At 39.5% G+C, this 27,012-nt stretch overlaps 1 protein-coding gene across 1 annotated transcript in view; it reads left to right on the top strand.

The window, feature by feature from the left end:
* The window catches only part of CNTNAP4 (contactin associated protein like 4), a 285,557-nt gene that overhangs the window by 17,151 nt on the left and 241,394 nt on the right, over nt 1-27,012 (top strand). Inside the window, exon 2 of the mRNA XM_027513975.1 lies at nt 26,277-26,387. Coding sequence (XP_027369776.1) covers nt 26,277-26,387 — 111 coding nt within the window. The remainder of the gene's footprint in view (nt 1-26,276; nt 26,388-27,012) is intronic.

Below are 27,012 nucleotides of genomic sequence, written 5' to 3'. Positions count from 1 at the left end.
TGCCATTATGATTTATTTGGTAACTTAGTGTGTTTCCTCTCATTTCCGTTAAAAATCAATATATGACCGGTAATATTACTGGAGTTGATAAGAGATGAGTTATTATATTTTTTTACTGACTGTGAGTTTGGAAATTTATCTCCGTAAATTACACTGGGTGAAAATGTTCCATATTAAGTGAACTCCATAATTGTACTCTTTGGGACTCTGGCTGTTTTTAGGTTGGCACTGATGATTTAGAGAATTATACCTAAGAAAGAAATACTAGCTAAGAATATTATAAAAATTCTTAGTGAAATAACATTTACATTGGCTGGATGTGCTTGGTTGCATACAAGCAATTGCTTTTCACTGGGTTGGGTGGTTGTTCATTCAGTCTATTAAAGTATTCCTTGCTCTTATAATTGTTGAGGCTTCTTCTGCTCACCTCATTCACATATTTACTCAGTGAATATTTAGTGTGCCTCTGCAGTGTGCTGCCTATCATTACACATGTCTGCAGCATCAGTGGTTTTGAAATGTTATAATGGTCAGAATCACTAACTTCTTGCTGACAATTGAGAATGGAAGTTTTGACTCCTGGATTCATGAAGCTTTTGAAACCACGTTTTATGCCTAAGGTTTTGACTGTCTTACAAGAAAATGTACAATACGGTTCAGGGTACTCACAGGATGGATGGTTCTGTGGCAAGCAGTGTGCTCAGTTGCTGTTTTGGCTGACTCTCAACCAGCCCACGATGGGCTGACGCTCAGTACTGCCATTTGCTAGTTCTGTAGAAAAGCACACTAGTGTGTGATAGGCATGATGAGAGAGAGGAATACAAGGCATTTGGGCTGCTTATAGGCAGAGCATCAGAGAAAGCTATTTCTTGAACAAATAGAAGAGCCTGGAGGGGGAAGTGGGGGAAGCACATTTCAGTTAGAAGGAGCCTCACAAAGCATGGAGCACTGGAATACACCACAGGCAGTCCAGAAGGACTGGCTGAAAGTGAGGCCCGACAGCAGGTAAAACTAATGAAATACATAGTCACGAAGCATCCCAGGGGACGAGTCTTTAACATAAAGCAGAGACCTCAGTATTCTCCAGGGGATCACATTATTGTTAGAAGTGTTATATGTACACTTGTGGGTGACGTTGATTAGATCTGTCTTTTGTAAAGTTAAACTCTTGGCAATATGAAGAGAGGAATGATGAGGAAAGGGGAATGGAGTCTATCCTGGGAACACAGAATCAGATAGTTAGCGGGTGAATTAGTTCCTGTAAGAATAAGAACTGTGAAACATCTGAGCCAGTGACAGTGGAGACGGCCTCGTTCCACGAGAACATGTAAGAATGATGAACATCGAGACTGATTGGATGTAATATATCAACACATGAGTGCAAGGAGTGGTCAATTCCAGTTAGTGATTTTCGTTTTTGCTTTATTATAACTGTGTTTATATTCCAAAAAGTATAATATACTTTTGGTATGTAGCTTCTTTCTTTGCAAATAAGGAATCTTGATTCATTTATATATATATATATATATTTTTTTTTTCATTCTCTTCTGCACCCTCTTTACAAAGGATCGTATGTAAATTTTTTGAGATAGTGTGTGTTATGTACACTGTGATATTTCATAAAGGTCTGTGCCATGGGGCTATATTAAGTAAAACCTTTCTGAAATAAGGCTCATACAGAGTACTGTCTGGCATCGCATGTTGTTACATTTTAATGACATCTCTTATTTTGGGCAGTAACAGAAATATATCCTGAATTAAAGATTTCTTGTACTATTCTTCCCCATCACTGCTAAATATGATGTTTTCCTATCTTCCACTCAGATATCCAACCCCACCCCACCCAGATGGCTTAGAAAGTAGAGATTCAATACTAAAATGTTGAATACCTGTAGTTGGGTTATTTAAAGATTTCGGGACAGATACAGTCTGGGTTGAAGTATCTATCACTTGATGTGTAAAAAGAGGGCCTAGGCAAAATAGAAAAGCAAAACTTGATTAAAATTTTACAGTGTGCTCTTTAATTTAATTGAACAAACATTTACCAAGTGCCATTGGTGTCAAACTATGTGCTAGAAAACAGGTATATATCAGTGTATAGACTCTGCTCTCAAAATGGAAGAGAGAGAAAAGAGAGAAATGGTATTAACTGTAACATTTTTGAAAATGCCTCATAATTTAAAATGCACTTCTTTGCTATACTTTGGAAACCATAAATGGATACTATTAAATTATTGACCATCTTTGATACTACACGCAGTGAGAAGAACCGAGGTAATTATCCCTCTAGAGAGTTTTAATTCTCCAGTGTGTTTTGCAGGGCCACACAGTCTTGTGAGATTTAAAAATCTGTGGTAGGAAACATTGGAGGCTTATAGTTGTTCTCCAGTGGCAACTGGTACATTTTTAAAATATGCCTCTGGACATATCCAGCTATGAAAAAAACCCAGAAGGCTTTTACTCAACAAAGTTGTAAAGAAATAACCTTTTCTAATTTATAAGTGAACTCAGAGGATTTATGAAAGATAGAAGAAAAACTTTTTTTTTTTTTTAATTCTAGTGTTTGATCATTAGAATTTCAAGTACAATAGAATCAACAACTGGTATTTAACAGCTATTTAAATTAATGATTTACATTTTAGCATTTGTAATACACTGTTATTTAATTTAAACTTTGCTTAAAACCAGCAAACATATAGTCAAAATTCTATTAGATAAGAATGTGCCCTGCCCTTATTAATGCAAAGAACTTCAGGTATTGAATGAATTATAATAAAAAATGATTATTTATATTTATTTTTACTCAAGCACAGTAATATATTTTATTTATTATGCTGCACTTAAAAAAATAAAACAGGACCTGTTCCTTCAGATGTGCGTATTATGAGTTATTGTACACTGGAAACAGGGAATTCTTGGTTTCAGTTTATCACTTCAGCCTCCTCCATGTTAATTGAAATCCACATTGTCAGGCTATGAAATAACCGGTCTTTATCCCTTAAAATTTTCAACATTTACTAAACAAAAAGAAGCCAAGAAATTTATGAGAAATAGGTAGATAGATAGGCAGATGATACATAATTCTTCACTCTGCTAATGGTTATATGTAATCTTCCAGCATGCTGTTTTCAGATCACTTTACCCAAAGACTCCAAATAACTTGCCATTTCTTGTTTTGTTTGGCATTTGCAACATATAAAATTTTCTGCTTTAAATATTTCTTTTAAAATATTACTCACACTACACAAGACCTGATACATCAGATTCTAACCTAAAAGCCAGAGATCATGTCTGATCTTCTGTCCCCTCCTCTTTAGATGAGATTCGTTACCTTTTCTGATAACCTGTAGTCAGAAACCCTTCAAGACACTCTGATTCTCTGCTGCCTTCACCGATCTGTTGGAGTGGTCACAAATTGCTAGTTCTTCCTTCGTCAGCATCTCTGCACTCACACCTTTCCTTTTGTTTTCCTGTCACAGCCAGAAAGGTGGAGCCCTTTCCATGACACTGTGGGGCTGAGCATTTAGATGGGGACAATAGATGTGTGAACACAGAATTTCAATGTGTTAATTACTGTGCAAGAGTCTTATACAGAGCGCCAGGAGGACAAGGAAGACACTCAAGCCCAAGGAGGTCAGCTAATGGCTCTTTGTATAGAGGCCATTCCTAGCTGACCGTCTCAGCCAGTGGCACAGAGCGATGAACCTGAATAGAACTGCTAGTTTAATCAAAATGTAATAGTCTAGTTTAACCAAGATGTAATCATTAAAATGTAATAGTCCTGGAGATTTCATATGAAGAAGGGTTGATGGGATGGGGACAAGTAAAGTTGAAATGAATTTGGAATGAACACTCCTGGTATCCTGCATGGTGATCAGATGGTTTAGAATACCCCATTCAAATGTGTGTGTGTGTGTGTGTGTGTTTGGAGGAGGGGGTAGGCTGGGAGGCAGTGCTGGGAGGCAGCCAGAGCCTCCTGTTATAGCATCCAACCAAGTGGTGAAATCCATCAGGATCCGCGACCACATCCTGGAGGTAATGAGGTGGTTGTAGCCATTTGCTCTCCAAGGGCCCTGTTGTCTGCAAGGATATTGGATAGCTGGCTTGTAAACCATCTGCAGGATCACAGTCCCATCAGTGGGGTCATTTTCTGATATGCAGACCCTTAGGTCTTTTCAGCAAAGGAAGTGTGCCTGGTGAGCATTTAAATACTGGTTATAGACTGGGGAGGAATAAGTAGAGCTGAAATGATATCCCAGTGAACTTTGTGCTACACTGATTCCTCTTTCCTGATTGTGACTCAGTGTTCTCTAGAGCCTGGTAGAGAGTTTATTTTGTTTTCTTTTTGGCCACTCTGCGTGACTTGCAGGATTCCCTGACAGGGGATAGAACCCAGGCCTCTGTCAGTGAGAGTGGAGAGTCCTAACCACTGGATCGCTGGGGATTCCCCTGGTTCAGTTCAGTCCAGTCACTCAGTTGTGTCCCACTCTTTGCCACCCCATCGTCCAATGAACACCCAGGACTGATCTCCTTTAGGATGGACTGGTTGGATCTCCTTGCAGTCCAAGGGACTGTCAAGCATCTTCTCCAACACCACACTTCAAAAGCATCAATTCTTCAGTGCTCAGCTTTCTTTATAGTCCAACTCTCACATCCATACATGACCACTGGAAAAACCATAGCCTTGACTAGACGGACCTTTGTTGACAAAGTAACGTCTCTGCTTTTGATTATGCTGTCTAGGTTGGTCACAGCGTTCCTTCCAAGGAGTATGCATCTTTTAATTTCATGGCTGCAGTCACCATCTGCAGTGATTTTGGAGCCCAGAAAAATAAAGTCAGCCACTGTTTCCATTGTTTCCCCATCTATTTGCCATGAAGTGGTGGGACTGGATGCCATGATCTTCGTTTTCTGAATGTTGAGCTTTAAGCCAACTTTTTCACTCTCCTCTTTCACTTTAATCAAGAGGCTCTTTAGTTCTTCTTCACTTTCTGCCATAAGAGTGGTGTCATCTGCATATCTGAGGTAATTGATATTTCTCCTGGCAATCTTGATTCCACCTTGTGCTTCTTCCAGCTCAGCATTTCTCAATATGTACTCTGCATATAAGTTAAATAAGGAGGGTGACAATATACAGCCTTGATGTACTCCTTTTCCTATCTGGAACCAGCCTGTTGTTCCATGTCCAGTTCTAACTGTTGCTTCCTGACCTGCATACAGGTTTCTCAAGAGGCAGGTCAGGTGGTCTGGTATTCCCATCTCTTTCAGAATTTTCCACAGTTTGTGGTGATCCATGCAGTCAAAGGCTTTGGCATAGTCAATAAAGCAGAAATAGATGTTTTTCTGGAACTCTTTTGCTTTTTCGATGATCCGGCGAATGTTGGCAATTTGATCTCTGGTTCCTCTGTCTTTTCTAAAACCAGCTTGAACATCTGGAAGTTCATGGTTCACATATTGCTGAAGCCTGGCTTGGAGAATTTTAAGCATCACTTTACTAGCGTGTGAGATGAGTGCAACTGTGTGGTAGTTTGAGCATTCTTTGGCATTGCCTTTCTTTGGGATTGGAATGTAAACTGATCTTTTCCAGTCCTGTGGCTACAGCTGAGTCTTCCAAATTTGCTGACGTAGTGAGTGCAGCACTTGCACAGCATCATCTTTCAGGATTTGAAATAGCTCAACTCAAATTCCATCACCTCCACTAGCTTTGTTCATAGTAGCAAAAGAGTTCCAGAAAATTATCTACTTCTGCTTTATTAACTACGCCAAAGCCTTTGATTGTGTGAATCACAACAAACTGTGGAAAATTCTTAAAGAGATGGGAATACCAGACCACCTTACCTGCCTCCTAAGAAACCTGAATGCAGGTCAAGAAGCAACAGTTAGAACCAGGATGGTACAACAGACTGCTTCCAAATAGGGGAAGAGGTACGTCAAGGCTATATATTGTCATCCTGCTTATTTAACTTAGATGCAGAGTATATCATGTGAAATGCCAGGCTGGATGAAGCACAAGTTGGAAGCAAGATTGCTGAGAGAAATATCAATAACCTCAGATATGCAGATGACACCACCCTTATGGCAGAAAGTGAAGAGGAACTAAAGAGCCTCTTGATGAAAGTGAAAGAGCAGAGTGAAAAAGCTGGCTTTAAGCTCAACATTCAAAACACGAAAATCATGGCATTTGGTCCCATCACTTCATGGCAAATAGATGGAGAAACAATGAAAACAGTGACAGACTATTTTCTTGGGCTCTAAAATCACTGCAGATGTGACTGTGGCCATGAAATTAAAAGACGGTTGCTCCTTGGAAGGAAAGCTATGACCAACCTAGACAGCATATTAAAAACCAGAGACATTACTTTGCTGACAAAGGTCTGTCTAGTCAAAGCTATGATTTTTTCAGTAGTCTTGTATGGATGTGAGAGTTGGACTATAAAGAAAGCTGAGTACTGAATAATTGATGCTTTTGAATTATGGTGTTGGAGAAGACGCTTAAGAGTCTTTTGGACTGCAAGGAGATCAAAGTCGTCAATCCTAAAGGAAACTAGTCCTAAATATTCATTGGAAGGAGTGATGTTGAAGCTGAAACTCCTACACTTTGGCCACCTGATGCGAAGAGCTGATTCATTTGAAGAGACCCTGATGCTTGGGAAGATTGAGGGTGGGAGGAGAAGGGGACAACAGAGGATGAGATGGTTGAATGGCAGCACCGACTTGATGGGCAGGGGTTTGGGTGGACTCCGGGAGTTGGTGATGGACAGGGAGGCCTGGCGTGCTGTGGTTCATGGGGTCACAAAGAGTTGGACACTACTGAGCGACTGAAATGAACTGAACTTGCTTTTTCTATGATCCAATGGATGTTGGCAATTTGATCTCTGGTTCCTCTGCTTTTTCTAAATCCAGCTTGAATATTTGGAAGTTCACTGTTTACGTACTATTGAAGTCTGGCTTGGAGAATTTTGAGCATTACTTCACTAGTGTGTGAGATGAGTGCAATTGTGCGGTAGTTTGAGCATTCTTTGTCATTGCCTTTCTTTGGGATTGGAATGAAAACTGACCTTTTTGAGTCCTGTGGCCACTGCTGAGTTTTCCAAATTTGCTGGCATATTGAGTGCAGCACTTTCACAGCATCATCTTTCAGGATTTGGAATAATTTCATCACCTCCACTAGCTTTGTTCCTAGCTTCCTAAGGCCCACTTGACTTCACACTCCAGGATGTCTGGCTCTAGTTGAGTGATCACACCATCATGGTTATCTGGGTCATGAAGATCTTTTTTGTATAGTTCTTCTGTGTATTCTTGCCAACTTTTCTTAATATCTTCTGCTTTCGTTAGGTCCATACCATTTCTGTTCTTTATTGTGCACATCTTCACATGAAATGTTTCTTTGGTATCTCTAATTTTCTTGAAGAGATCTCTATCTTTCCCATTCTATTGTTTTCCTCTGTTTCTTTGCACTGACCACTGAGGAAGGCTTTCTTATCTCTCCTTGCTATTCTTTGGAATTCTGCATTTGTAATGGGTACATCTTTCCTTTTCTCCTTTGCCTTTTGTGTCTTTTCTTTTCTCAGCTATTTGTAAGGCCTCCTTGGACAACCATTTTTCCTTTTTCATTTCTTTTTCTTGGGGATGGTCTTGATCCCTGACTCCTGTACAATGTCACGAACCTCCATCCATAGTTCTTCAGGCACTCTATAAAATCTAATCCCTTGAATCTAGTTGTCACTTCCACTGTATAATTGTATGGGACTTGATTTAGGTCATACCTGAATGGTCTAATGGTTTTCCCTACTGTGTTCAATTTAAGTCTGAATTTGGCAGTAAGGAATTCATGATCTGAGCCACAGTCAGCTCCGGTCTTGTTTCTGCTGACTATTTGGAGCTCCATCTTTGATTGCAAAGAATGTAATCAATCTGATTTCTGTACTGACCATCTGATGATGTCCATGTGTAGAGTCTTGTGTTTTTGAAGAGGGTGTTTGGTATAACCAGTGCGTTGTCTTGGCAAAACTCTGTTAGCCTTTGACCTGCTTCATTTTGTACTCCAAGGCCAAACTGCTTGTAGCATAATGAAGTCATTAAAGTAAAGATGTTGAATAGGAGAAAAAAAAAAGTCTAAAGTCTTCAGCAAGAAATTTACATTCTCTGACCTTCAATTCCCAATCTAGAAAATGGAGATAATATCTTCCTTACAAGGTTGTTGTAAGGATTTAACAAGGCTAAGACATTGTATGCAATATAGGTAACTATTATTATTATTAGCCTTTTTCTCTAGAGGGCTCCAGTTAAGATATCCTTGGTACAACAGCATGGATCAGTTCATCCTATTAATGCCTTAGCTGCTGCTTGCAAGGTCACTTTCTGGTAGATTAGATGCAATGACATGTTAGGGAAGTATCTATCTGAACGATGGGTCAAGGAGAGGATGTCTTTTACATTGGCGTGATGATGGCGGGAACAGGTAACAAATACTTGGTCAACTCAACAGCATTTTGTAGGAATTAATATGAAAATGATAACTTATTCACATCAAAACAAAGTAAAAACTATACACCATTCTTTCCAATTCCAGAAAAAGGGGAGTAGAAAAATAAATTAGCATTGAAAAGAGAAATATTTTGAATGAGACTCTTGAGTTTTGTCTTTTATAATGGGAATCACCAGTTTTTAAGCATGGTAGTCTGGAAAAGCAACATGACACATCATGACCACTTGTAATACTATCATCACCCTTTTAAGTTGCAAGGATTATTTTAAGCTAATTTTTTCCTCCATTTTCAAGTTTCTCCAGAGAAACAGAACCAGTAAGCTGTGTGCATATAGAGAAATTTATTCTAAGGAATTGGCTCATGTTTAAGCTAATTAAGTACTATAGTCAAATGACAAATATTTAAAGATTTTTTTCAGTTCAGTTCAGTCACTCAGTCGTGTCCGACTCTTTGCAACCCCATGAACTGCAGCACACCAGGCCTCCCTGTCCATCACCAACTCCCCGAGTCCACCCAAACTCATGTCCATCAAGTCGGTGATGCCATCCAACCATCTCATCCTCTGTTGTCCCCTTCTCCTCCTGCCCCCAATCCCTCCCAGTATCAGGGTCTTTTCCAATGAGTCAGCTCTTCACATGAGGTGGCCAAAGTATTGGAGTTTCAGCTTCATCATCAGTCCTTCTAATGAACACCCAGGACTGATCTCCTTTAGGATGGACTGGTTGGATCTCCTTGCAGTCCATGCGACTCTCAAGAGTCTTCTCCAACACCACAGTTCAAAAGCATTAATTCTTTGGCGCTCAGCTTTCTTCACAGTCCGACTCTCACATCCATACATGACCACTGGAAAAACCATGGCCTTGACTAGACGGATGTTTGTTGGCAAAATAATGTCTCTGCTTTTGATTATGCTATCTAGGTTGGTCATAACTTTCCTTCCAAGGAGTAAGTGTCTTTTAATTTTATGGCTGCAGTCACCATCTGCAGTGATTTTGGAGCCCAGAAAAATAAAGTCAGCCACTGTTTCCACTGTTTCCCCTGTTTCCCCATCTATTTGCCATGAAATGATGGGACCAGATGCCAGGATCTTCGTTTTCTGAATGTTGAGCTTTAAGCCAACTTTTTCACTCTCCTCTTTCACTTTCATCAAGAGGCTCTTTAGTTCTTCTTCACTTTCTGCCATAAGAATTTGTATTTTGAGGCCAAAAGTAAATCATGGTAGGATTTCTAATTCAAGATGTAGTACATATATCTAAGATGAAATTAGCAATTTAAAAGTGTTATTTGCAAATAATATGTTTTTGTAAACATTTAAAGACCAAGAAGTAAATGAGTTGCCAGTAAAACTCATTTAGTTGTTAACAGCATTGGTTTAGTTACAAAAGAACGTTATCAGGATGTTGGCAGGGTTACAGTAATTTTAAAGAGATGAAAGATGCATCCTGTGGTCTCATCTAAGACTTGGAATCCTCTCCCAACTCCCATGCTTACTGGCAGAATTACCTTGCAGCTGAGGCCCTCAGTTTCATGCTTGCTGTCAGTTTGGGGATGTTCTAAACTCCTAGAGACCTCTATAAGAAACATGTGACAGAGTTCTATGAGGACAGTGGAAACAGTTTTACTTATTTCAGGTCCTCTATGACTTCTTTGTATCTTTGGCCTTTAAGACTTTTAGGCTTAAAGGCTTCAAGTTAAATAAATTAAGGATTTTAATTCATTACACCTGCATGATCTCTTCTGCTGTATAATGTAACCTAATCACAGGAGTGATATCCCATATCACTAGGTTTTCACAGGTTTTGCCTTCAATCAAGGAGGGAGGGGGGGGTGTGAGGATTATACAAGGTTCTTCACCAGGCTAGAATTCTGGGGCCATCTTAAACTCTGTCTACAGAGTGGCTCACACATCTGGCTCTGGTGGCCATGCTAAGATGCTACCTGTAGGAGATCAGGGGTGGGGAAGGTCCAAGTGTCCTTGAAACAGTGATGGTTCTCTGGTGGGAGTGTAGTCTTGTTGGAATGTTCCAGAACTTAGAACTGGAATTGGCCTGTTGTCCCATTGAGCTGACTTAACACCTGCTCAGCCAGTTTTTAAGGAAGCTGCCAAAAACAGTGGAAATCAACCCCGGAGGCCAGCCAAGCTCATCCCTTGTTCAATTATGAGATAAAACACAATAATCTCAGCCAATGAACTGGAAATATCCTCCATCTAACTTTATGTTGGCATTCAGAGAAGCTTATTGTTTCTAGTCATCTTCGTCTGTCCTCCGCCCCTACTGGCCTACCCCTTAGTTAGACATAGTGGTTTATTAAAATACCTTTGTGGACTCACCTATTAAAATGTATTTATCTGCCAAAAAATTTATCACTGTGAAGGACTTGAGCCTTCATCTTTAAGTGTGATATTTTGAGATACAAATAACAACTCTCAAAATAATTTGGTAATAAAATGGAGTATTTGTTCTGAAATGTCAGAGTATCATCTAACATGACTAGAACAGGAACTGAAATGAGGCTTACCCAATTTTCCCTCCAGGAATCAAAGTCTGAAACATGGCAATTTCAGGTTGAAAATAATCAGTTAATGGAAATAGCACATACTCAGGAGGTCATCATTGCTCTGACTTCACGCATGTGTGAGGTAGCCGGGCACAGCGTGAATGCTCCGAACATTCTAACTACATCATCAAAGATGTCTAAATGAAGAGATGCCTGTGTCCTCTGAATCCTTTCCACTTTTCTTATGAATCACGGCCGCTAAATTTATGCATCATTTGGTCTTAAATTCTATTTTTCTGGATTAAATGAAGCAAAGGACTCTAAAATTCAAGAGATATAAAGAAAAATAGGGCCTTTTGGAACTTTAAAAATTATCCCTTAATAGAAAAACAGTGCATCCCAAGGACACTTAACTTCCTTTTTAGGTTAATAATTCTGTGCCAGTTTTTTTAGAGGGACACTAACAATGTGATTGGACATGTAAAAGGCTGCCCTCTCTTTCTCTTTCTTTTGGTTAATTCTTTTTTTTTTTTTTTTTAATTCAGTTCCAACTCTTGAAATGTTTGAATTTATAATTTTATCTATTTACTTACTTTTGGCTCTGCTGAGCCTTTGCTGCACGTGGGCTTTCTCTAGTTGCGTCGAGCCGGGCCACTCTAGTTGCGGCGTGCGGGCCTCCCATTGTGGTGGCCTCCCGTTGCCAAGCACGGGCTCTAGGCACGCAGGCTCAGGAGCTGGGCCGTGCGGGCTCCATAGCTGCAGTTCTTGGGCTCAAGAGCACAGGCTCAGTGGTTGTGGTGCACAGGCTTAGCTGCCCCATGGCATGTAAAATCTTTCTGGACTGGTGATCAAACCCCTCCTGCACTGGCAGATTCTTCATCACTGGACTACCAGGGAAGTCCAAAAGTTTTGAATTTATACTAGTAATTATTTAAGGTAGTGATCACAGTTACACAATACTTACTATATACCAGCTACCAATATTCCTGATATCAGATCAGATCAGATCAGTCGCTCAGTCGTGTCTGACTCTTTGCGACCCCATGAATCACAGCACGCCAGGCCTCCCTGTCCATCACCAACTCCCAGAGTTCACTCAGATTCACGTCCATCGAGTTGGTGATGCCATCCAGCCATCTCATCCTCTGTCGTCCCCTTCTCCTCCTGCCCCCAATCCCTCCCAGCATCAGAGTCTTTTCCAGTGAGTCAACTCTTCGCATGAGGTGGCCAAAGTACTGGAGTTTCAGCTTTAGCATCATTCCTTCCAAAGAACACCCAGGGCTGATCTCCTTCAGAATGGACTGGTATATGCTGACTTTTAATTCTCAGAAAGCTTACCTTAGTACTATTTAAAGTACTAAGGTAAGTACTTTCCATTTAAAGGTGGAAAGAGGCAGTTTAAATAAAGTGCCTAAGATCCTTCAGTAACTGGCAGAGGCAGGACTTGAGCCCCTGGAGGATGGCTGTGCGGTTAGCCTTGTCGTCACTTGTGCTATGTTCTGGGTTCTGAAAGAGGTGACAGGTAACTCGCGGCACTGACCATCTGCTTTCGTCCCAACAAGTGGAGACCTAGATCACCTGAAAGGTGTCCTAGTAGAAGCCCAGTCAGGTTAAGGAGGGGCCCTCCGGTGGGATGGGAGGAACGGTGGTTGAGGGGTGGGTTTCACGAAGAATGGGGAACTATGGCTGAAACCTGGAGAAGAAGCAGGCGCTCACAAGGAAAAGAAGCTCTTTAAGCTTTGTGTATCGAGGAGATGGTTACGATAATATTCCAAGTGACTTTGGGAACGACACAGTCCTGTTATTGTTGTTCAGTCGCTCAGTCATGTCTGACTCTTTTGCAACCCTATGAACTACAGCAAGCCAGGATTCCCTGTCCTTCACAATCTCCTGGAGCTTGCTCAAACTCATGTCCATCAAGTCGGCGATGCCATCCAACCATCTCATCCTCTGTCGTCCCCTTCTCCTCCTGCCTTCAGTCTTTCCCAGCATCAGGATCTTTTCCAGTGAGTTGGGTTTTCACATCCAGTGGCCAAAGTATTGGAGCTTCAGCTTCAGCATCGGTCCTTCCAATGAATAGTCAGGACTGATCTCCTTTAGGATTGACTGGTTGGATCTCCTTGCAGTCCAAGGGACTCTCAAGAGTCTTCTCCAACACCACAGTTTGAAAGCATCAATTCTTCAGCACTCAGCCTTATTTATAGTCCAACTCCTACATCCATACGTGGCTATTGGAAAAAAGCATAGCTTTGACTATACAGACCTTTGTAGGCAAAGGTCCAGTCTTATCACTCTCAAATTATAATCACACATGGGGATTCCATTATTGTTAACTCCAATGGCTTACTCAAAATAGAAAGTCTCATCATCAAAGCAGTATATGTGTGTCACTACACCAGACTCAAAACTACCTTTTAACAATCTCTGGGCAATGTTTTGAATCTGAAAAAAAAAAATCACATTTTTGATTCTACACCTACAGTTTGGCAATTGTGGTAGCTATAGGACTGTGGCCTCTAAGGGATGTCCACCTCCTAATCCCTGGAGTCTTTGAATTTGTTACCTTACAAAGTGACTGGCAAAGGGACTTCATAGATGTGACTAGATTAAGGCTCTTGAGATGGTGATATTATCTTGGATTATCCAGTTGGGTCCAGTATAATCACAAGAATAAGTGTAAGAAGGAGGCAGGGCAGTCAGGAAGAAGATATGATGATGCAAGCAGCAATCAGAAGGCTGTGCACAGTGCAGTCGGCCTCTGCAAGCTGGAAAGGGGAAGGAAACATTCTCCTCTAGAGCTTGAGAAGGAATATCACCCTGCTGACAGCTTGACTTCAGCTCAGTGAAACTAATTTTGGCCTTCTGACCTCCTGAACTGTAAGCTAATACATTTGTGTTGCTTTAAGACACTAAGTTTGTGGTAATTTGTTACAGCAGCAACAGGAATCTAATACAGTGGCCATTCCTCTGCCTCTATTCCTGGGCTGTGAAAAACAAGTTGTTTGTATTAATATGAGTATCACTCCAGAGTCTTTGTATGAACCTATTAGAAAGAAAGAAAAAGATGGAAGAAAAGTTCTTTACACTAAACATCTAAACCTATTTTCTTTTAAAGACTCACCTTCATTGCCATTTGACTTTAGTTGTTCTATCATAGGTTTAAAGGCAAGTTAATCTATATTGTTTGCAATAAATGGATGAGGATTCACATAAACTCGTATGTATGAGTTCACTTTGTGTACACTGCAGAATCTGTGTATGAGCAAATGTATGTAAAACTTCCTTGGATTTATTTATATGTGATACTTTCTAGGCCTCTCATCACTTTTCTTGCTTGACTGTATGTTGTATGTTGAGATTGTCAACAGCATAAACCTCATGTTAGTGAACATCATTTTTACTTTGTTGTCATTTTTTCCAACTGAATTTTTAATCTTACATGAGCATTTTCTTTTGACTGGGCTTCCTCTTCATTAATTCAAAGCATACTTTATCATATCCATGTTACACACCTATTAATGTTCTAAAACTCTCCCCACCTCCACTCCAAAAAAATCCAAAATTTATGAGAGAACCCTTTATAGCTCTGTTTTAATCCTAGTGTATTCTGCAATCTATTATTTGAATGATTTTGAATTTTATACCTGCTTAAAACTTTTCTCTTTAAGTCCTTTTTTAGTCAAAAGTCAGTTCTGAAATTTAGACTTGGTCATAAAAGGAATGAATTTGAGATAAGGTTACAAATCTTAAATCTATTTATTGTAATAGAGAAGAAACTTTTACATTCTAATGCAAGTTAATCACTAAAGGGATGTTGCCTATAAACTTAAATTATATATAAGGGCCCTTCTCTGGTTCCCCTGCCCCCTAGGTAATGTGCATTAAGCTAAAATATCCTTGTCTAGCTCACAGGAAACATCTTGACCAGGCCCACCAGTGAATGACAGCAGGGAGGAAGAAATTAACACATCCCCTTGGAGGCTGGCCAGAACCAGAAAAAGTTTGATTCTACTTGTGCCCTTCTTGGAAGAAGCCTGAATTCCATCAGGCAAGGTGGTTCTCTGGGGCATGAGTCCACCATCTTTTTGGTCTGCCAGCTTTTCAAATAAAGTTGCTATTCCCCGCCCCAACAACTTGTCTCTTTATATACTGGCCTGTTGTGCAGGAGGCGCTTAGATTCAGGAACATCATCATGGTGTCACGTGTGGTCATTTATCTGTCAGTAAAGGCTTGTGTTGTATACAGATTCCTAGAACTCTGATACTGTCTCTACTTTTTAATTATTTCTTCCACCCTTTCACCTTTGGATGGTTTTGTTTGGTGAATTTGTAGGTCTCCTTGTCCTAGTATCTGGACTTCATAGTTGCTATTAAACCTCTAAAATCAATCAGCCTCTGGCTGTGCTGTCATTAAAAGTTAACTGCCTTCCCATTAATCCATTAACTGGGAAAGGTATTCAAGGCTGTAACTTGGGGTATGTAAGCCAATGTTTGCCTCCAAGTGAAAGTTTATCCTATTAACATCAAAGAGTATTTATATATATATTATATATATATGCCTAGACATATATGTGCATATATACATATGTATACGTATGTGTATATATATGAGTATGTATATATAAATCACCCATGGCTTATGTAGAAGAAAATGCATAGAAACTTATAGGCTGCTACCAGAAATGAATTCTTGAAAACTAGAAAATCATTTTTGTCTTTGACTCAGCTCTAGAAAACATACTGATAAATATTTACTTGTTTTGAGTTGCAGCAGTATGTTATTTTTTAGATTTAAGCCACTGATTGACAAGGTTAGAAGCTCATGCTTGTCTTATATCTAACAGTGGTATCCTCAGTGAATGTTAATCTTCATGTCAAAGACAGATCACTATACAAGCTAAAGAATTTAGCAGTGATCTATACTCAGTGGTAGCTAATTGAGTTGAAATGTTATTTTAGGTAACGATGAGAGAGAAAAATCAGGATAGGCCCATATTTTGTCACCTACTCTTATGAAAACTTATATTTTATTCATGCCCAGTTGTATCATCACCACTCCTTAAACTTTCTTTTTTCTCACCAGAATGTCACTATGTGGTAGCTGCCTCCACACACTGTCAGTTGACATACTTACACAGGGAGAAAGGGACGGGGTGTGATACCACAGCCATTTCTTCAATCTTTAAATAGCTTCATGAAACAGTACAAAAAGCATAAAGAGGTTTGCAAAAGGAACAAAGCTCTCCATTGGTTAGAAATTAATTTGCAAGTCTATTTTAGTGGTTTCCAAATTAGCATGGTCCTGGCTAAACTACACCCCAGACAAAGCAAGTCATAGCGACCTGGAATAGGGCAAGTCATGGGCAAGTTATAAACCTCCCTCCATGATTGTACTGGATTGGCCAAAAAGGTTGTTCAGATTGTTCCAGAAAACGGTTTTTGGTCAACACAATACTCTGTAGCTAGGATGGATTACTATAGGTGCATGTTCCATAAAAGTGATATATATATATATATATATAAAATCAAGAGATTGATGCTACTTTTCAAACATAAACTGGGACTTCTGTAAATTCTTAGGATGGGCTTCTGTGGCTTTTCTTTGATGTGCTGAGTGAATGCTTAGGGTGGTTACAACTGTGAGGATGAACCTGCATAGCTGGGAGGACCTCATTGACATGGAAATCAATGAAGGCCACCGAAATGAGAAAAAGCACAGACTTTTTTTCCAATTAATTAATTTTAATTGGAGGATAATTACAAAATTATGATGGCTTTTGCCATACATCAACATGAATCAGTCACAGGTATATATGTGTCCCCCCTATCCTGAAACCCCCTCCTTCCTTCCCCGTCTTATCCCTCTGGGTTGTCCCCATGCACCGTCCTTGGGTGCCCTGCTTCATGCATCAAACTTGCACTGGTCATCATTACCATCATTACATATGGTGATATACATGTTTCAATGCTATACTCTCAAATCATCCCACCCTCACCTTCTTCCTCTTGAGTCCAAGAGTCTGTTCTTTACATCTGTGTTTCCTTTGCCACCCTGCATGTAGGATCATCAGAACTGTCTTTCTAAATTCCATATATATGCGTTAATATACTGTACCTGTCTTTCTTTTTCTGATTTACTTCACTCTGTATAATAGGCTCTAAGTTCATCCACCTCATTAGAACTGACTCAAATGCATTCCGTTTTATAGCTGAGTAATATGTACCACAACTTCCTTGTCCATTCATCCGCCAATGGACATCTAGGTTGTTTCCATGTTCTAGCTATTGTAAACAGTGCTGCAGTGAACATTGGGGTACACGTGTCTCTTTCAATTCTGGTTTCCTCGGTGTGTATGCCCAGCAGTGGGATTGCTGGGTCGTATGGCAGTTCTATTTCCAGTTTTTTAAGGAATCTCCACACTGTCCTCCATAGTGGCTGTATGAGTTTGCATTCCCACCAACAGTGTAAGAGGGTTCCCTTTTCTCTATACCCTCTCCAGCATTTATTGTTTGTAGACTGTTTGACGATGGCCATTCTGACCAGGGTGAGATGATAACTCATTGTGGGTGTGATTTTCATTTTTCTAATAATGAGTAATGTTGAGCGTCTTTTCATTAGTTTGTTAGCCATCTGCATGTCTTCTTTGAAGAGATGTCTGTTTAGGTTTTTTGCCCACATTTTGATTGGATTGTTCGTTTTTCTGGTATTGAGCTGCAGGAGCTGCTTATATATTTTGGAGATTAATTCTTTGTCAGTTGTTTTGTTTGCTATTATTTTCTCCCATTCTGAGGGCTTTTCACCTTGTTTATAGTTCCCTTCGTTGAGAGCACAGACTCTTCATTCAGAGCTTGCTGTAGCAAGGGAGTCAGCTACCATCAGCTGTGTTCTGCAGAGACTCAAATGCTGGCAGGGGGTGAGGGAAAGCTTTATTGTGGGAAAAAAAAAAAACACAAAAGAAGGCATCAGGTATGCTTTGATTGCAAGCTGTTTGCAGGGGGACACTGTAGACATGGTAATCAGGAGTGAGCCATCCTATGTGATTGATTAGGTGTACATATTTCGGTTCCTCTGTATTTGGCAGAGATTTATCCAGTCCAGGTATCTCAGTGGTAAAGAATCTGCTTACCAATGCAGGAAACACAAGAGATGCAAGTTTCATCCCTGGGTTGGGAAGATCCCCTGGAGGAGGAAATGGCAACCTGAGCCAGTATTCTTGTCTGGTTAATCCCCTGGACAGAGGAGCCTGACAAGCTACAGTCCATGGGGTCGCAAAGAGTCAGACACAACTGAGCAATTGAGCACACACTCACACAAGTTGGAAGCAGGCACACAAGTTGGGAAGCTGTAAGGTATTTACCAAGTGTTGGCTATTTGGAGCCAGTTGCTACAGCAGTTATTGTTTGGTTTCCTGAACAGGCTACTGAGGATAGTAGGTTGGCTCCTGGGCTGGTTGCTACACATTATGAGGTTCTATTTTTGTACATAGTATGGTCATTGTCCATTTGTATATTCGGTCTCTCACTGGGCAGGAGTGGTCATCAGGGTCTGGATCCTGTGTCATGCTAGGGCAGGAAGATGGGACTCCTTCTGAAATCGTGAAACTGGACCTGAATAATCTGTAGAACTAACTCAGGTTGGACTTATGGTTAAAGAACAATATTGTATTCTCACTTTGGGGATGAAAGCTTGCCTTGTACACAATATTTTTGAATGATGTCAGCAAAATTCCACACTTTTCCTAAATTAGTCCATTATTTCCAACTTCAACTGAATGACAATTTCAATAATACAGATTGGAATAAAGCGCTTTAAGGAAATAGATTTCTTGAAAGGAAAGGCATTCCTAACCCTCAATCTGTCAATGGAATGTTTGAATTCTAATAGGTCTAAACAGTCAACTGTTTTCGGAAACGACTGAGATGCGATGTCTCTAAAGCTCCCAGGGGAGGCCTCACTTCTGGTGTATGGAAAGTTTCTGAAGGTATTAAGCATCTTTCCTGCCTGTCCTTTTCTGCCCTGTCCTACCCTTCTGTAGTGAGTATTCCCATGGGAAACGTGATTCGTCAGGAGGCATGCAACTGATTTCAGCAGGTCTTCCAAATAACAGAGAAAGTTGTTTTACTCAGTGGCAACTAAGCTGAATGTTACTGAAAATCAGGCCTATTTTTGCAAGTATACTTTAGATTACCAGTTTCAACAATGTGTGCCTCAGAACAGCAGCTCTGTGACTTTGGGTAAATCGTCTAACTACTGTGTCCCTTCCTCCTCAATCGTACAATGGAATTAATAGTATCAAATGGTATAAGGTATTTGTCAGTATTTAATACACATACAGCACCAAGAACATAAGCAGCCAATAACATACACCTATTATCTTAGTACAGATTGTATTGCACAGAGATTAAGAAAATTGATTTACTTTTATTAAAACCTGAACAGCTTTTACTTATAGAAATTATGAAATAAAGCCCTTTGTAAAATTAAATTAAATTACTATCAATTAAGCTATATTAAAATGCTTTCAATATAGCTTGCATCTGTATTTGTAAGAGGCTATTGAGTATATTCATATACACAATTTGCCAGAGATCTAATTTATCATTGTCTTTTTAATGACAATGGTAAGTTCTCTCACAGTAAGGAGTAAACAGTATCTTTTCTGAGATATTGGCTTGAAAGCTGTAGGTTTGTGTGTCATTGTGCGTGTGTGTACATGCATGCACATGAAAATATTTCAACAGAAAGTAGGTAATTTTTTCCCTTAGAATGTGTGTGTGTGTGTATGTGTGCTCAGTCACTCTGTCGTGTCCAACTCTTTGAGACCCCAGGGACTGTAGCCTGCCAGGCTCCTCTGTCCATGGGGATTCTCCAGGCAAGAGTACTGGAGTGGGTTGCCATGCCCCCTCCAGGGTGAATGTATATTCTAAAACAATTATGTATGTATAATAATAAATATGTATAGATATGTATATTCTAATATAATTCTCTAAAAAAGTGAATCAAAACAAATATATGAAAAAATTAACAAAAATTCTGTAATTACAAAAAGACAAAATAATAAGTTATACATTATTATACATCATTCATTATTATATATTAATAATGTATAACTTAATAATTATAATTTAATGTATTAAGTTATATGTTATTATACATTATTATTATTTCTCACTATATATCAAGTTTAATGTGGAAATTCTAATATGACTATGAGAAGTTGTATAAAGAGTAATATCATTTTGAAAAAGCATAGAGTAGTAACAGTGATGTTCATTTCTTCCTCTGATAGAAAAAAACACAAATTAACCAAACATACCTTGCTACCCTTTAGATTTGTAGAAGCCTCCCCCTTGATGACAGTGTTTTTAAATTTCACTGGTGACTGAAGTCTTCCACGCTCTCCTGTGCCCCTTCCCTGGTGGCTCAGTGGTAAAGAATCCTACCAGTGCAACAGATGCAGGTTCGATCCTGGGTCAGGAAGATCCTCTGGAGAAGGAAATGGCAACCCGCTCCAGTATTCTAGCCTGGGAAATCCCATGGACAGAGGAGCCTGGTGGGCTATAGTCCATGGCGTCACCAAGAGTTGGACATGACTGAGCATGTCCACATATAAGTAATGCCATACAATGTTTGTCTCAGGGAGACTTCAAGGGTTTCCCTGGTGGCTCAGATGGTAAAGACTCTGCTGCAATGCAGGAGACCTGGGTTCAATTCCTGGGTCGGGAAGATCCCCTGGAGAAGAGAATGGCAACCCACTACAGTATTTTTGCCTGGGAAATCCCATGGACAGAGGAGCCTGGTGGGCTACAGTTCATGGGGTCACAGAAGAGTTGGATATGACTGAGTGACTGAGCACATGAAATTATACTACATATTGTATGTACAAGTGAAGAACATATGTCACATGTATATATAATATAAATATTATAATATATGGTAGTAAATACATGTATATTAATACATATGTAATATGTGAATATAAAAATATTTACACATAAATACATAAGTCTGTATTTCTGTGGATAAATGCCTACAGCTCTCCTCAGCTTGGAAACAGTATCCTCTCTCTTCTTCTGGCCCCTGCTAGGCTCCAGCACTTCCTCCCTCTTGTCTCATCTGGAGGCTGTGCCCTATACCAACCATTGCTTCCTTGGGCTCTAGAGGTAGTGAGATAGGGTGCTTTCAAGAAGGAGGGGGAGCCTTTGGAGGGCCATCCCCAGGGCCTACCTAAGAAGGCCATATAATAAGTCTGTGCCATCAGTTAAACTTATGATTGATGGCCAACTTAGCATTTATACAGGGTCAGCTTGTATACATTGCCGGGGTCCAGCCCCAGTGGATCCAGGGAAATTCGAAGGAGAGACAGCTTCAGCGATCAGGATACGATAGCTTTAATTAAATATTAATTAGACATATGAAGAGTAATAGGATGAGGATGGCTCAGTAGGAAAATTCAGTGGAGAAAAGAGGCTGAATAACTTGGTTTACGTGGAAAGCTAGTAAAATTCCAAGGCAAGGAATTTATGTCACCTACGTAGGCCGCAGGTGTCCTCCTGTTCTCCTGAAGGAGAGGAGACACTAAGGCCTCCCCAGTCAGATCTTAGAAGCCCAGGCATAGTTAGTAGGCTTGACGAGCCTCCACGTTCCAAATAATTCAGCCAGAAGGTGAGAGAACGACATGGGGAGACCAGTCTTTTGAGGAACTGATCCCCTTTTTTATTTTTCCAGGATCTGTTTTTATACACTGAGATGTTATACAAAAGTCACGTGGGGTCAGCAGTCCTGACTTTTATTAAAGTCAGGTGCTTCATACAGATGTATACAGAGGTCTTAGGGGTGTTACATCATCTTCTGGCCAGGGGGCCTGCTGACAATTTATGACCCTTTCCTTGTGACAGCGGTCAGTCAACCAGAACACTTATTTCTCCAGGGGTGATTATTCTTAAAATAGACGCCACCTTCTGAAGGTACCAAATAAAGTTACATTCCTATAGGGTGAGGGTGTAGTGGGTTTTAATTAAGGAAAGAATTTGCTTAGCCTAGGTCCAATGTGATTAATACCAAAGGTTAATACTTATTTCTTCTATATATTCATTAATGTGTATAAGGGTAGGGGATGTGGAGACTTAGCAGTAAATATTGGCTCAACAAATGAAAAACCCTTCACCAATACAATTTCTAATCAGCCCACTATACAATACTAATAGTTTTCTAACTTCTCTAAAGAACCTGTTTTTAGAAGGTTTAAAGCATCTCATGCCTCTCACAGTTGGGAGGCTGTGAGCAATCACATGTGGCCGGACAAGCCTGTCAGGCAGGCTAGAGAACCTTCAGAGGAGTTTGTAGGTTGAAACACTCCTATCACGCCCAGGAATTATTATTAACTGGAGCTGTAAGTTAACTCCTTCTCTGAAAGAGGTGGTGGGGGACAGCCCCCCGTAAAGTCAGAGGTGTAGGTGAGAGCACAAAGTAGTAAAGTAGGCAGGCTCTGGTTTTGGGGGTGGGTGCTTGAGAATTTCCAGGGGGACTCCTGAGGCTCCATCCCGCCTTTGTGTATGTCAAGCCTCCTTCCTCATGACCTTTGCCACGGGCGGAGGTCCTCATGCTGGCTCCCGGCAGTACACTATATATACATATATATACACATACATTTTGTAATACATATATGTATATTGTAATATATGTATGTCATGCCTGTACATATATGCATTATGGTTGTAAATATAATTATATATTATATGCATAATTGTATATATATAATAAATGCATGACACTGTAGTATAACTATACTGTGCTATGTATTATGCATAAGTACAAATATTGTACATATACATATTAGATGTATATAATACATTGTTACTAATATATATATACTATATGTCTGTATGGTACATATGTACTTGGTGAAGGGACCAGATATTAGGATGATCTGATGTAGTATTTAAATATCATGGTCTCATCACAAGGAGATGAGCAAATTAACCAAATTCTGTGTCTCAATTTTACCTCATCTGTAAAATAATATTAGTATCTCAAAGAAGAATGGTAAAAACTGGTAGATCCGCTGGAGAAGGGAAAGGCTACCCACTCCAGGATTCTTGGGCTTCCCTTGTGGCTCAGCTGGACAAGAATCCTCCTGCAATGCAGGAGACCTGGGTTCGATCCCAGGGTTGGGAAGATCTCCTGGAGAAGGGAAAGTCTACCCTCTCCAGTATTCTGGCCTGGAGAATTCCATGGGCTGTATAGTCCATGGGGTCCCAAAGAGTCTGACAGAACTGAGCGACTTACACTTCACTTCACTCGTGTGAAACGGTTCTAAGTTCTTAGCAGAGTGCTCACTGAATGCGTGTGTTCATTATTATTAGTTCTATGTAAGGATAACTTTAGAATATTTTACTGCTAAACGAACATACCACAGATTGTGGGGAAATGTATATACTCATGCAACCACAACTCAGGCTGACAGCTGGAACTGTAGCTGACACTGAAGCCCTCGTCTATTCCCGGCTGCCCCCCAACCACCCGCCTCCCCCGCAACTCCACCCTGCCCGCCCCGCTGATCCCTTTCCCATATCACGTGTCCTTTTCCCCACAGATGGGGTAAACACCCCTTCTCTTAGATTAATCGCATTCTTTTTAAGCTAAAAATAGAACAGTATTGATTCTCAATTTATAGTGGCAAAAACAAATGTGCAATAAGTGTATGCCCTCTAGAGTGATTGCACTAGAGAGTCATTTTACATCTGAAGCATTGAGTTGAATCTGCATAATTGACTGTGAATTGCAGTGAAACAGCCTAGCTTTGGGGGGGGTCACATTTATACCTGAATACTGATAGTGATTCACAAGTATTATAGTTTCGGTTGATACAACACCCACACATGCACACACCCCATATATATATGTGCTCATTTGTGCACACAAACACATACGTCATAGTTTCCACAGCATACGGAAGCGTTCTGGTTGTTGCTTGAGTGTAACACTTCACGAATTGTTACGTCTTTTTATGTCTACATTTCTTAACACTTGAATTACAACTGGATCGACAGTGTCAGTACTTAAGCCGATCGATAGACGTGCAGGAAGTCTGGACCAGTTATCAGTCTGTTTTAAGAGTTAAAGAATTTAAGATGTGAAAGAAGAAAAAGTGGACTTTTAAATGAAAATGAGACAATCCTAAAAAATGAATGCTATCTTTAGCAAATTCTTTTGAAAAGCATTCAAATGTGAAGTTGGTAAATTTGTACTAACCGCTTATACTTTAAACCTTTAACTTGAAGGAAAAGTGTATATTTCAAATAGCAGCACTGCAGAAAAATATTGTAGTTTGAATATTTAAGCAATAAAACTACTAGTGACGGTTAAAAAAAAACCATGTTCAAAATGCTTAGACTTCACAAAATTTCAGGTGAATCTATGTAATCCTAGATGTATTTAAATTAAAATGTTCATTGTTAAATTAAGAATTGTGACAATAATCGTGCATGATTTTTAATTACCAACATACGTTAAATCCTAAATATAAGAGAAATATTATCTGGTAAGAGCAAAAATGGCTACTGCTTAGTAATTATATAATATGAAAATCTAAAGACTGCATGAAATGAAGAGTTAGCTGAATAAAATGTCAACATGAGACTATTCTTACACTTTTCCTTACTGTTTGTACCTTCCTTTTTATTGGCTATGTGACATACATAATAGAATAGATAATAAGACATGTATATATGTATTTCATATATACCCTTATATACCTATTGATATATACATGTATGTATGGGAATGTACACACACACACACACACACACCCTGCCTTCCTTCAGAAGTGACCACTGTCTTGAATTCTGAGCTTTTCATTACTTTGTTTTTTAATAGTATTTTCCTCATCACTTATGTCCCTAAATAATGTTTTATTTAGCTTTGCTTGTTTTTAAGATTCTCAAAGCTATCAACATATATTATATGGTCTTCTATAGCCATTTTCCCATTAAAATTTGTATTTCTAAGATCGCACCTTTTTGTTTTTTCTTTTGGTGTCCGTTGGTGTAGTTCCTTTTACTGCTGTATGTTATTCCATTGTGAAAAGTACTGTGATTTATTTATCTCTTATTTGATCAGTAAATGTTCAGATTGTCAATTTTTGCTGCTATGAGCACTGTTGCTAGAAACTGCTCACGTATCCCTGTGAACAAATACAAGAGCTGCTCTAGGTTAATGCTGCCCGCTTTCCTGATGGCACAGTTAATACTCGCATTTGTGTAACACCCTTATCCGGCGGCTCTGCCGAGGCGGACATACCTATCAGTGGGGCGACGGGCCTCGGGAAGCAGAGGTTCAAAAAATGCAAGCTGATGATAAATTGTTTTTTTTAAAGTAGATTCTCATGTTTACACTGCCACTGGCGGGATGTTGGGGCTTCTCTTGGCCCACATTGTCTAGACCATCTGGCGTTGTCAGATGTATTAAATCTTGCTGGCCTCCTGTCTGTGGAGTGAAAGTGAAGTCTCTCAGTCGTGTCCGACTCTTTGCAACCACATGGACTGTAGCCCACCAGGCTCCTCCGTCCATGGGATTTTCCAGGCAAGAATACTGGAGTGAGTTGTCATTTCCTTCTCCAGGGGATCTTCCCAACCCAGGGATCAAACCCGGGTCTCCCGCGCTGCAGGCAGACTCTTTAGGGTCTGAGCCACCAGGGAAGCTCTGTAAAATAGTATCTAATAGTAGTGTTAATTTATGCTTTGAGTTTGAGTATCATTTTAAAGTGGTTCTGTGCTGTGAACTCTCTGCTCTGGTTTTGTGTCATTTTTTCCTACTGTGTTTTCTAACTGATTTGAAAGGAGTTTTTGTTTCTCCTCATTTTTTGTTTTGTTTCCCTTCATTTGCAAAACTAATTGTAAACTGTTCCGGGAATACTTTGTTCATGTTGTTACTTCTCTTCACTTCACCTGTCTTTTGACAGCTCTAAGTTCTTAATTTTAATGTAGTTAAATAATATACATTTATTTGTGTAAATTAGGTATACTGATGAGATATTTTTGTTTCTTGTTTAAGTAAACTGTTTCTATCTCAAAATACTATTTTGTAATTTCTATGTAGTTTTCTTTCTCCATTTCCATATTGTCCTGTCTTTAAATTCTTTTTCTCTTGTTGAGTGTTTACTATCTATAAACAGTGGGCATATTGTTAGGTTTATTTGTTTCATTTTCTTTATTTGTTTTATCTATTGAATCCAAGTAAGCTGTCAGCAGGCTACTAACCTGAATGTGGAATTTTTCCTTTTGGCAGATAATTGTGATGACCCTCTGGTGTCTACCTTGTCTCAAGCATCATTCAGCAGTTCTTCTGAGCTCTCCAGCAGTCATGGTCCTGGGTTTGCAAGGCTAAACCGAAGAGATGGTAAGTCTGCTTTTTCTGCTCTGATTGGTTCATGATGAATCTCATTCATCTTCCATTCTCTTTTAGTAAAATCATTGTTAAGTGATACATTGTGAAAGGAAGTAAATTATAAAAGGAAGTAAATTTGTAAATAAGCAAATGGCAGAAACTGGTGGGTTGTACATGACATTTGGGATTGGTTCTGGAATGGCAAAGGGATGCGCCTATTTAAATATCTTGCATCATCGTTTTAGCACCCAAAGAATTGAATTCCCTCAATCTGGTGATTTTTTAAAATGTATCTTATAAAATAAACTTTTATTTAAAATTTTTATTTTAAATTGAAGTATAGTTGATATACTGTACAATTTTAGTTTCAGGTGTGCAGTATATTGTACAGTTTGACATTGAAATACACTTTGAAGTGATCACCATGTTAAGTCTAGTAACCAAAGATATTACAGTATTATTACCATATTCCCTATGCTGTATATTACATCCTATGACTTATTTATTTTATATATGGAATTTCTCTCACCTATATTATTCATTCCCTCAACCTTCCATTCCTTCTGTGGCAACCACCTCTTACTTTTCTGTCTCTATGGGTCTGATTTCATTTTGTTTGTTTTATAGATTCCAGATA

The sequence above is a fragment of the Bos indicus x Bos taurus genome, chromosome 18, assembly GCF_003369695.1.
Source record: "Bos indicus x Bos taurus breed Angus x Brahman F1 hybrid chromosome 18, Bos_hybrid_MaternalHap_v2.0, whole genome shotgun sequence".
Lineage (NCBI taxonomy): Eukaryota > Metazoa > Chordata > Mammalia > Artiodactyla > Bovidae > Bos > Bos indicus x Bos taurus.
This window is presented reverse-complemented; position numbering and strand designations above follow the sequence as displayed.